This window comes from Mytilus californianus, unplaced genomic scaffold (assembly GCF_021869535.1).
Source record: "Mytilus californianus isolate M0D057914Y unplaced genomic scaffold, xbMytCali1.0.p SCAF_14, whole genome shotgun sequence".
In the NCBI taxonomy this organism is placed as follows: Eukaryota; Metazoa; Mollusca; class Bivalvia; order Mytilida; family Mytilidae; genus Mytilus; species Mytilus californianus.
Window position 1 is genome coordinate 11,262,942 of NW_026262626.1, and position 13,500 is coordinate 11,276,441.

Below are 13,500 nucleotides of genomic sequence, written 5' to 3' on the forward strand. Positions count from 1 at the left end.
TCGGTAGACATTTAATTGGCGGACATTCTAATCATCAAATATATCCGTGTAAATAGAGTTATTATCACAAATAATAGTAAAAGCAAAATAGGTCTTCAAACTATTTTTTTAGCACACACCAATGATGTATCGGTGTCTTAACTCACTAGCGACAAGTTTTCGAGGTCTAAGATTTGTAGGTACCAGAATACTTATCCGATCTGAAAAAATAAAATAAAAAAAACAAATGTGTCATATTCCTTGTTGTGATATTTTCAATATGTGTGAATTCGCATGTAGGATGATGCATACATGCCAGGAAGCGTTTATCCTGTCTAGACAATTGGTCTCAAATTGAATGATATTTTTGCATCGTTTGATATGTCATGTGACAACTAAATGAAATATGTAAACGTAAAACAGAAATTCAAGTAAAACTTTTTGTGAAAGATGAACGATAAATGTGTGCATGTGTAAAGTTAAAAAAGACGAGACAAGTAGATAATGAAGACGTAGAAACTTTTGTTACATGTTTCTTCACATCAACATGAAATAGAGGTAGAAAGGGGTGTACGAGATCTAGTGAAAATATATTGGCCAGTTGTAGGAGTCAAATATTTCATTATACGATTAAAAACGAAGCTAGATTCAAAGCAAACTATACCCGGCCACGTCCACTTTATGTTTTTGTAAGATGTTTTTTTTATTTGTATCTCATCGGATGAGTTGAGACTTTTTCAACTGATTTTTATAGTTTGTTCTTATGTTGTACTATTACACCACTGTCCCAGGTAAGGGGGGAGAGGGTCGGGATCCCGCTAACATGTTTAACCCCGCCACATTCTGTATGTATGTGCCTGTCCCAAGTCAGGAGCCTGTAATTCAGTGGTTGTCGTTTGTTGATGTGTTACATATTTGTTTTTCGTTTATTTCTTTTTTACATAAATTAGGCCGTTAGTTGTTTCTTCTCATTTGAATTGTTTTACATTTGTCATTTCGGGTCCTTTTATAGCTGACTATGCGGTATTGGATTTGCTCATTGTTGAAGGCCGTACGCTGATAATATAGTTGTCAATTACTGTGTAATTTGGTCTCTTGTTGAGTGTTGTCTCATTGGCAATCATACTACATCTTCTTTTTTATATGAAGAAACCAACTAATATGGGTCGTTGATCGGACATGAAAAGGCAACAAAAGGTTATAATGAGAATGACAATTTGAACTTTAATGTAAAAGTTAATGAAAATAAATAAAAATTCAACAAAATTAGATTTAAAAAAAGAAGAAGCGACTTTTCCATACACACACTAAAAAAAATCGGCTACTTCATAAATATATCTCGGCATATATTCGGAGAAAAAATATCAAAGGGATTATTGTTGTATAAGTGCGCATATATCAAGCAGCTAGATAAATGTTACATGTCTGGAACAAAATATAAATCAGTCAGCGATTATTTAGACTTTGCAATTTATCTGCAACATGTGCAAGTGCATCATTTAAAAAGTGTATGAATGATGTGCGAATGATTGGTGCATAACAGGTTGAGTACGACCAGCACTAAGAGAGAATTCAAGAGGCAGTCGAAATGTATTTACTCGTACTTAACAAACGTATATATTTTTAAGCCTTCATATAGGACTTCATATGCAGGAGTGTGCTCCTTACGCAGAAACTCCCACAAAGTTATGAGGAGGAAAGATTAAAAATGACACTACGTACATTTTATGGACACTATCACGAATTGATTGATCCATACGATGTGCCTGTGTCTAAACTAACTAAGGACATGTTTCCACGTCTTAGATTGTGGTTTACCATGTACGTAGTATAGTCATTTAAGTATTGAACGTGACCTATTCCCGAATATTACGGTTTTACTGAGTATTAATTCATATTGCTATAAGACGTGTCTCGGTATTTGTTTATCCAGCGTTCATGTATTTAGTTACTGAGTTTTATTTGTAATTCTGATCGGATATTGTTTTGTGTCTTGTCGTTTGTGATTGGATTCTATCTTTTATTTTCTATTCGTATGTTAAAGTAAAGATAATTAATAAACCGATTCATTTGTAGGATTTTAGTTTGGAGCAACTGTGTGCACAGGATTTATTTGTTTTTCACAGTTTGATTTGGAAGAAAGATCGACATGTTTGGTTGCACTATTACTAACACATTTCTATATTAATATTCTTATAATTGTTATAAAATCAATCAAATAACATGATTAAAACCTATTCTTGATTTAAATCCATTTTTTTAAAAATTTACATGTGACTCTACTTTTTTGTAGAGTTCGTGTTACAGATACACACTTCGTAATTCTATTAAGCTGTTTTTGTGTACTGTCCTACATCATTTTAGTTATTCATTGTTATTCTGAGGTTGACATGTCGAAATGTACTACATGTATTATATTGTTTATTTAAGTATTTCTCTGTCTTTTGTGTTTTCATTTATTTGTTCTGTGTTCCCGTCACGTAGTGTTGTCATTTTAGCGGTATATTTAACACTGCCATAAAGCGCGGATGTTTGGCTAGCCACAAAACCAGGTTCAACGCACCAATTTTCTTAAAATGTCCTGTACCAAATCAGGAATATGGCAGTTGTAATCTAATAGTTCGTTTCTATTAATGTTGCTTTGTTGTTTGTTTTTCGTTGCACTTCTTTGTTCTGTTATTTCGTTGTTTTTCTCTTATAGTTGATGTGTTTTACTCGGTTTTAGTTTGTAACCCAGATATGTTTTCTCCCAATCGATTTATGACTTTTGAACAGCGGTATACTACCGTTGCCATTTTTTTTACCTGTAAGGCAAACTCCTGGGTCAAATTAGTGATGCATAGGGTTGTAGGGTAGACACTGACAATGATATGGTTAATGTTTGAAACACTAGCTGATATATCAGGGTAAGATTTTTTAAGCGGAATGTAGAACCAACTAAACTAAAATGATCACCTAAGTGAAAAAGCATAAGAACCCGCTATATTAACTTCAAGAGACGCACAATTGCGTTAAACTAATATACAATAGACAAGCTTTGTCCAACAGTCTTTGAAACTATGATCTAACAGGACATTGAAATGTCCACTGATGATTTTGATTTGATTAAGCATTACCATTAGTCTTTTTTTTAGAAAGATTTAAGCTTTTTGCCCATGCCTTGAGCTCTGTAGTACAGATTAGCTCTATCAATGAATAGAAAAAGAAGCAATGACTTTAATCTTAGTATTAGTATCTCTGATGAGTTTATTTGTTCTAGGCGTCTGAAAAATTCAACAAGTATTGCAGCTTAATGTCAATGTCTTTGCTATGTCAACATTTTCCATGATCAATTAAACAGGCGCAACATGTATATTCTGCTTACCCTTTTAAAGTATTTGTGCCAATCCATGGTTATTTTGTGGATTTGTGATGCCTACTTTTGTGTGACCTATGTAGTGTTGTGTAGGATGTTGTTTTTCGTTTTAACAAATATATAAAATAGTGTGCCCTCAGTCAAATTTGACATTTTATTACATCGATATTCATTTTCGGTTAGATCACTTCTAATGTTTGTACTTATACTTACTATTAGATGATGCCGTTCTGATTAGCAATGCTAGCCTCTATTACAGTTTCATCGATATTTTTATTACTGAGAAGACAGTAATGTCTTTACGAAATCTGCAATAATTACTAATCGATAAATAAAGCTTTCAATTATTTCAAAGATCGATGAAACCAAACCCACATTCATGCAACTCACCCGTGATATGCTTACCGATCTAACCAAAAATGATATGCTTACCAATCTAAGCAAAAAACTTTCGTATTGATACATACTCTGCATGTGGTACCCGCCCTATTGCTCATGTTAGTACAAGTCCGGTGATAAGTTTAGTTATGTTGGTCACAATCGATGAAAAGAGGACAAAATTGTTGTTACAACAGTTGGAATATATAGTATGTGTTTTGTTCATTGTTGAAGACCGTTAGGTGACTATTATTTGTTAATTTTTTGGTAAGTGGTGGAGAGTGGTCTCATTGGCAATCATATCACAACTTCTAATTTTTATATATACGTCTTCTTCTATGAAAAAAATTATCATAGGCATCAGAATTAAACTTTTGACCGCCAGGTGTTTCGTCTACAAAAAGACTTATTAGTGACAATCGAATCACAAACGTTAAAACATGCCGATTAAACTAAGAACTTGAAGAGCATTAGGACCCAAAATTAAGAAAAGGTTTTGCCACATACAGCTTAAGTAATCTATTCATGAAGTAGAAAATCTGCAACATTACTAAAAATTCTAATCAAATTTTATCAACAGTAAATTTATAAGTATGATCATATCAATGATAATCCATGTCAAAAAGGAGGTGCTGATTACTGGGCTGACGAAACCCTTGGGGGCGAAACCCCTACCAACTGTGGCATCGACCCAGTGGTTGTAACATCATAGATTCGAGGATTAAAATTTTGCACACCAGACGCGCTTTTAAAACACTCATTTATTACACTTGTATAAAACATACTAAAAAGGAAAAATAAACTATGAATTTGAAGAATAATTGAGAACTCGAAATTCCGAAAGGTTTTTATAAATCTTGACTCAATAGCTAAATATACCTTGCAACCAGCAGTTTTCTTTCAATACAATCATGGTAAGAAATGCAAATAATTACGTAAATCCTAAAATGTTTGAATATATTCACCTCATTTTGTGTTGATATTTAGGTTAAATGTCAAAGGTATAGCCGGTAATTATTAAGAAGATAGACCGATGTTTGAATACATCAAATGGACACCTTCACAAAGTGAAATAATGTCAATTGAGGTTCATTTATTTATTTTCGTGGGTATCAATTTTCATAGATTAAAAAACTTGTATTTTACATGTTTTTATTTCGTTGATATTTGATTTCGTGGTTTTGAATAATTTTGGTCATAACCTTTTAAATAACTTGTCATTGCTTGAACGTTTAAATGTGTATCTCATCCGAACCTACAAATTCGGCGAAAAATTGAAATTCAACGCATGATTAGGAGTTCACAGTATAATTTCTTTTTCAAACTCTCATACCTTCATATCTTCTTTCATTGTAAAACATGAAAATGTAAGAAGATATAAGATGTGGTATGAGTGCCATTGAGAAAACTCTCCATCCAAGTCACAATTTGTAAAAGAAAACCACAAAAGGTCAAAGTACGGTCTTAAACAAGGAGCCTTGGCTCACACCGAAAAGCAAGCTACTTAAAAGTGACTAGTGTAGAACCACTCAAACAAGAAAACCAACGGTCTAATTTAGTTAAAAAAAAAATTTAAAAAAAACGAGAAACACTTATGAACCTTATTAACAAACGACAACCACTGAACATCAGGTTCTTGTCATAAACAGTCTCCCAAATAACTGACTTTAAGAGTGTCATTAATTAACATTATGTACAATGAATACTGCTTCAAAAGAGTTTCAAACAGATACAAAGTCTAAAGTTGTTGTTTAAATTAATTTAAAACGTGACCAAAAGACTCTCGGTGAACTAAATGTTTGTAAGGTTGTTGTATGTATTTTGTTATCGACACTAGAAAAAGGAGACAAAACGCCTGTCATTAATTTTAAATTCGAAGGCTGGTTTTATATATAATATAATTTTTGTCTCAGATTTTTATGCTCTTTTTATCATCATAGTACATGTAATAGGATCATAAAAAACTAGAAAAACGTAAGATTCAACAGATAACGAATTCTTTAAATATATATATTTTTTATGGCATATAACAAATCAAAATTTGATTGATTAATTTTTATTTGTGTCTTAACTGTTAGGTGACACATTTAACGATTGTCTTCTTTTGTCTTTGCCTCAATTCATGGACGACTGTGCTTCTTCTTTCCACAGTGGCTCTTCTTTGTTTTTGGATCTGCTGTAATAGTTGGTGTTGCAGTTGTTGGGCATGCTTTAGGGATGGTGTCACTCGTATTACAAACTTTACCAGGCGGGGAACATCCTGATGGTCTAGTGCAGTCAAGCGACAGTGTGGAGATAGCTGAATGTACATTCGAAAGATGTTTTCTATGTTTTTTTTTAACTACGCAATATTTGACAACAGAAATAACGATTAAAATTATGATAATAATTATCATAATGTTTATAATAATTTAATCATTTTCTCTTTGATTAATTTATCATTCTACTGTTACAAATGTAATTTTGATAATAAAACTAATGATAATAATAAAAAAATATTTACAAAACAAAATGACCTACGCTATTATATAAGAAATATAAAGCACATTTATATTTTGGTTCATAATTACAGTCTAACAATTATGTTTGTTACATACTTACACGGTGGTCCTGTTGCTGCAAAGAAATTTGTACCGGTCAATGAACTATCTTTGAAAGTAAGTCATAAACACAACATTTCATTTTTTATTCGTCTGCTTTGGTACATAATTTAAACCAATGAATAATTTTTACATTTGTCGAACTTATTGATTCCAGTTCCTATTCAGCAAATAATAAATAAACAAACTAGTCGTTCTTTTTCCATAGATCTGAGTTTAGTTCTTTTTTACGTGGTGATTTGTATTTATTTCTACTTTAAGCATTAGTCTTTCTGGTCTTTGTTTTCTTCGAATTTTTATTGGAACCTTTAGTAATGAAAATAAATCTAAAAATCGTGACTTATGAAAGAGAGGAAATTATGATTCGTTTGGAACTAAAGGGAAACACAAAACATGACAAAAAAACAGTTGGTGACTCATAATAAATCAAAATGTATTATTTAGTGATGTCATACAAAGGAACATGTTTAACAATACATTACACATAAACACTAAAGTAACGGAAAATAATAAGAAACAAACAACAATAATCAAAACACAGCATAGAAAAAAGAAGATCACCAAAATATTTGGTTGATCTTAGATGCTTCAAAATGAAAATGATCTCAGTAACCATCTACATAGATAATTTACGAATGGACTTTCTGTCGTATAACTTTTGCAATTTTCTGGATTTTTTTTTTGAAATCATGATAAGAAATTCATAACAAATCCATCATAAACGACAGTGTCTTGTAGAAATGTGTAATTCATTCTGTTAAAACAGCAAGCGTTTTTAAGATCATTATAAATTGATAATATATAAGAGAACCAAACAGCCAAAACATGCAAGGTCCATGCCTTGTTTTTAAGATATAAGCAATTAAAACTTGATCGAATTAATCTTTATTCGTACTTAAAATCCGGAAACCATTTTTGCTAAATTGTTCATTAGGTTGACATTTTCTTTCAACAGCTATGGAAAAAAAAGATTTTCAAATATGGTTTATGTAATAAAATTAAGAACAAAAGAGTTAATGGGTAAAATATTAAAAGCACCATATGGATTAAATCAGAAGATTCAGAACATCTGATCAAAGGTAAAAAACAAGATAAAAAGAGTATACACATAAAATGTTCTTACCAGAAAGAATCCATGTATAACTCGGCTCTTTACAAAATTCACATAAATCTGTAAATTCTCCTGTCTGGTTGATAGAACTAAAAATACCTAAAAAGTGTACAAATGGTTTTTTTTTATTAAGAACATGTTTTTCATGATATAGCGAACGTTTTATGGCCGAAGGGTTTCTACAAAATAAATTCGAACATACATTATTCTAAAGTTAAATGTGATAGATATACTTATTGGAGGTGTGATCAGACGATTAATTTTCTCCTTGACAACATTTATGTACGTTTCGGCAATAAAGTTTATTGACAGATTGTAGGTATTCATATGGGCACAAAGTGTGCCCCTCTAAATGAAGACTTGTTCCTTTACTCTTTTGAATCACAGTTTATGGCCAAACTCAGTAAAGAATCGTCTAAATTTCGTTTAATTAATAAATTCAACAATACTAACCGTTATCTTGATGTTTTTGTTAGACAATGTTAGATGTTTTTTTATTTGTATCCATCTGATGAGTTAATCCTTTTTCAATCGATTTTTATAGTTTAATGCTTACATAAAAAGAGGCAAAAGAGACCAAGGGGACATTCAAAACGCCCAAGTTAAAGAAAAATTAACAACGCCATGATAAATACTTATTAAAAAACGAGACTTATCATGAGCAGCACGAACCACTTCAAAATCTGGTTTGAAATTGCGTGATCCGGAAGGTTGAAAATTTCCTGCTCCACATAAGGCATCCGTCTAGTTGCTAAAGCAAGTACGAATCTAGTATTGAATTTCATTTGTTGATATGACAATGTAAAAAAAAATAAATTAACAAAAATGAACTATGCAAATAATTCATACTATGGAATAACGCATCGCATAAAAATTTTGTTCTGTAAAATTTTAAAAATCATCCATTATTTTAATATTTGTAAAAGATGTTATTATTGATAGTTGAGTACATATAATTGTCAAATATTTAATTACTTTGAGAAATACTTTTATGTTCTTCATGTTTAGAAAAATCTTTCCAGAATAATTATGTTTTGGATAAACTATTGATATAAACATGTACTGTGGATTCCTTATTATTCGTTTGATACCAATTTTCGTGGGTTTTCGTAGGTACGAGTGAACCATGAATTCGAATGTTCAACGAATTACAGATTTCGCATAGGCTTTGTATGCAGAGATTGGTAAAACCACGAAATCAAATTTCCTCAATCCACGAAATTTGATACACACAAAAATAAATGAATCCACAGTATCATACGAATATGCCAAGTACTCAACTATGACAGTATAGAATATGATACAATAATAATGAGATCAACACCATATAAACTTACCCCCGATTCCCAGTATAAACTCTAGAGGAATTTCAGGATTATAATAAATCGGGTAGCATCTAAAGTACTGACTATCACCATCCCTGGAAAAAATGAAATAACATTACTTTATCTTGTTTCAAGCATGAATTACCTTACTTGCCTTTACCTCATGTACATTTTTTCATATTTTATTTTATATTTTTTACTTTTAACCTAAATTGCATGCATAAAATGAATTTGATTCTAACAAAAACATTGTAACTTGGATGGAGAGTTGTCTCATTGACACTCATACCACATCTTCCCATATCTATGAAAACAAAACAAAAATCAACTCAACTATTGAATGGCTAATAACAACAGGTTACATTGTTACATAATTGTCGCCTCCTTTGAGATCGATTTTATAAAAAGGCATTTAGATTTACCACGAAGCAATACAATAAAAAAAGACAAACATGCATCATGACAACAACGATAAAAATATTAATAAAAAGTAAAATTGTTGAGAAAACAAATAAAGTCTTTCAACCGCAAACAATATAATTCGATATGAACGTCATTTGTAGTGTCATATGATAGCTTATTGCATGCTGATTAAAAAAAAATGGTTTCTATACACTTTTGTTTGATATAAGAGAGACAATTTGTTATGTCTTGTTTGTCACTTCCAGTATCATTTATTGGTTTAGTTGACACTGATTCCAAACATATATAGGTCTATACACTTTAACATTAAATAAGTTCAAAAATTGCAATTTCCGGTTGGATTTTTCAATGTCACATTACGTGCAACCTTATGTAATATGTTCAATGGCTTTATACATGTAATGATACAATAAGAAGTTACAGTAAAGGTCATAATATAACGTCAAATCAAACTTTGACCCTGAATTTAATTTCAGAGTCATTAACCCAGGATCTCTAGGTCTTTATTATATATGGTGACTGCATTATATCAACATACACGTAATTTCAAATATAAGAGGGAAGAAATCTCCAATTTAATGTCAACTTACCATTTCAACAAACATGTCACAACTAACAATTAAGTAAAAATATTTTATCGATATCTTATACGGTTTTTAATGGAAGTCATAAAAGTAAAAATCCAAATCTAGAACATGACGTCGACCTTGACATTTGACTTGACCTTATTCTTTTTCTTTTTTGTTAAGATCAATGACCTTAAATCAAAAGTCTCTAGATCTCTTTCACTTTTGGTTGACCAATTATAACAGCATATTATGTACATCAAATACATAAGGGGAAATAACTCTCATATGGAATATTCGGATAGCTTCGGTCCAAACGATCATCAGAATCCTGACGTTCAAAATTGTAACGATCATTTTGGTGAAATAAATTTGTTGTTTTTTTTTACGGTTGTGAAGGAATATTAAACAAAATGTTTGTTTAAATTTTTTTTATTTAGCTCTTTAAAGAAAAGTGTTCGATTAAGCGGTGTCAGTTGTAAAAAACGTATAAACTGTTCGATATGATATACCAAATATTTTTATCGACATATTTTTTAACAATAATACTGCTTAGAAAACAAATTAGGCGGAAGAAAAAAATTAGTAATTAAAAACCAATTGTTCAGAGAACAATTGAATGTCTTTCAACATCAATTTTATAAATTATTGACGAGAAGCTACTTTCAATTTACTCAAAGCTATTATTGGCGTCAAAGCATAGGTTTTTTCATACTGATTGAATAAATAAATATTTCTATATATTTTTGCATGAAATAAGGGAGATAATTGTCAGCTTCCGGTAGTTTTATTTACATTGATTCCAAAATTATATGGTTTCTATATACTTTTGCCTGTAATAAGGGAGAAATAAGGTACTTCCGGTTTAGTAAAAATAAACTTTCGGTCTCAAATGATAGGTTTATGTATGCATGTTTAAAAAATATATAGTTTCTAGGTATTTTTCCATTAAAAAAGTGCAAAAATAGCTACTAATGGATAACTCTAGGTCACTTCCGGTTTATATTGTTCAAGGTCACATGTCAACCAACAGTTTGCAAAAGACCCTATGGCGTTATCAATTACCAAGTTGGAACGATAATCAATTAACCTTAAATTGAATCATTTCAGGTCCAATAACTCTTATAAGATGTTATTGGAATGTTTCGGACCAAATGTATCATATCTCAATCACAATAAGGCAAACATTTTTTACTAGTTCTTTTATAAATATCTTTAAAAGTGACAGAGAAGATCAAGGAAAAAGGAAAAATTTAGAATTTGACCTTGACCTTTGACCTTGACCTTGTTTTCTATTCTTTGTACCAAGGACCTCAAATCAACAGACCATATGTCTCTATCACTTATGGTTTACCAGTTACAAATGCATATCACTTATTTCAAATGCATTAGGGGAAATAACTCTCATATGGAGTCAAAATTGGACAAAAAATCATAAGGATATAGCGAGCATTTTGGTAAAATAAATTTGTTGCTTTCTTTCACGGAGGAGATATCATAACAAAGAAAACAGTGTTGGGGAGATAACTCTTACAATAAAAAGTCTTCGACTGAGCAGGGTCAGTCTCAAAAGTGCAAAAGCTGTTCAATATCATATGCAAAAAATCTAAGCGACATCTTGCGAACCACAGAACAGGTTTTGAAATAAAATAATAATCAGAACAAATACAATAGGTCTTTCCACAGAAAAATGAAATGGAAAGACCTAATAAGAACAAAAGAAAAGGTTTTTCCACTTAATAATAAGCAATATATTTTTTACAGATCAGTGTGAAAAAAAATCAAATCAATAGAATACGCCTTGGAAAAATCGATAATGTGAGTCTCAGATAATACAAATATGGAATTGAAATAAAAATAAACTTAATAATCAATACCTTAAAGCAACATCAAAGTTTTAAACATTGAACAGAAACTTCTAATCACTCGACGCATTTCTGGGACCTAATTCACGAAGATTTCGTCAATTTTGTATGTGCGGAAAATTATGCACGGTTTACGGAGTATTTCGTAGTTTTCAACGATTATACTATGGATAGTAAAAGATCTGCTTCATATTTTAATTTTTTCTTCGATATTGACTTAGATGGACGACTTTATATTGGAAGCTGATGATTTAAACTACCCATTTCTCAACAGTAACATGCCCTCTGCCCCATCGTATGGTGTTTAAATATATGTATACCAATAGGTTCGTCTAAATAAGTGACAACTCTACCACAGATTTATCCATTGTACCACCAGTGAAGATGATTCACGGCTGAAAACACATACTATATTCATAATTACAATATACTCTAGATATCAGCACATCAATGTGCATTGTGGTGGTGCAGGCATAGCATAAGATGTCATTTTGTCAGTTCTTCTTCATTGTTTCTTTTAACTTAGTTCTTGTATTCTACATTAATTACAATTATCATTTTTTGCTTAATCATAATCTACTGAAAAAGTAAAATAACATAAATACCATTCCTTTTCAAATTGCAAAATCAACAGCTCAAACACATCAAAAGCATGGAAAACAACTGTCATATTCCTGACTTGGTACAGGCATATCCTTATGTAGAAAATATGTTTAAAGCTGGTTAAACCTCTCACTTGTATGACAGTCGCATACAATTTCATTATATTGACAAGAATGAGTGAACAAAACACAGACATAATAGGTACAAAAGTCAAAAATATTTGAAGGGTACAACAGTCAACACTGTGTTATAATCTTAATCACTATTAAGACAAAAAAATATATCAACAAAAAAAAATGGCATATAGAAAAAGCACATAACCAATATTGAAAGACAGAATACACAAATGACAACAGCACAACAACAGCACATATTAGCGGGATGCATAAGTTCCCAGCTAAGCCTAAAGGATATTACCAAAAATGGAAAAACGGTAAAGGTTAATAATTTACAAAGACAAATGAACACTATAACATGTAATCAAGATGATAAACAACGTTAGTACATCGAATCTATACTTCAAGACTATATGTATTATTTTTGAAGTTGATACGGAATATTTATCAACAAGGTCTTGGTATCTTTCGATGAAGTTTTTTAGAAAACGGACGAGACGTTCTTTGACATAACCGTTGTTCATCAACTTTCTGCACTTATACTGATTTGATTTTATAGTCTGGTTCGTAATGTTGAGCATTATAAACCTATCTTTTCGTCCATCTGTCCACACTTTGTCATTAAAGTGAAAATACATTAAACACTTTGTAAAAACGAGAACCCATTGCATTAACCTTCACCAACCGGGTGATGCATTGAACCTAGGACGCTTACAATCTTGAATCATGTATGATTGATTTTAGTTTTTACTGCAGTGTTTTTTTCCTCGTTGTTATCCTCTTATAGTTGATGCGTTTCCCTTGGTGTTAGCTTGTTACCCGGATTGGTTTTTGCCTTATCGACTTATGACTTTAGATCAACGGTATTCTCCTTTTCTTCTAAATTCCGGTTTTAAAATTCTTTCTGTCTATTTCTATTAAATGGTATCTGTCTATTTCCATTTTGTCTACTAAACCATGTTCTAGTTATGCCTTTTCCCCTTTGTATAACTTATCCTTACCGAACGCAACTTAGATGTAACACTATAAATACGCTGCACACCTTTTTTGTCATCAGAAAATTAAATTATCTTTATGTTACATAATTATCCATAAGTGTTTGTATCACTAGAAAGTCAACAGTGAGGTTGTGAGTTCGAATCCCGCACGGGGCAGATGCACTTGATTCCAATCTTACTT

At 31.2% G+C, this 13,500-nt stretch overlaps 1 protein-coding gene across 2 annotated transcripts in view; it reads right to left on the minus strand.

Annotated features, from left to right (window-relative positions):
* Positions 1–5,687: 5,687 nt before the first annotated feature.
* LOC127724197 (uncharacterized) overlaps positions 5,688–13,500 on the minus strand; it is a 158,125-nt gene continuing 150,312 nt past the window's right edge. For both annotated transcript variants that reach the window (XM_052231097.1, XM_052231096.1), the window contains 4 exons: positions 8,761–8,843; positions 7,436–7,522; positions 6,314–6,328; positions 5,688–6,011 (listed from right to left, as the gene is read on the minus strand). In XM_052231097.1, coding sequence (XP_052087057.1) covers positions 5,833–6,011; positions 6,314–6,328; positions 7,436–7,522; positions 8,761–8,843 — 364 coding nt within the window. In that variant the 3' untranslated portion in view covers positions 5,688–5,832. The remainder of the gene's footprint in view (positions 6,012–6,313; positions 6,329–7,435; positions 7,523–8,760; positions 8,844–13,500) is intronic.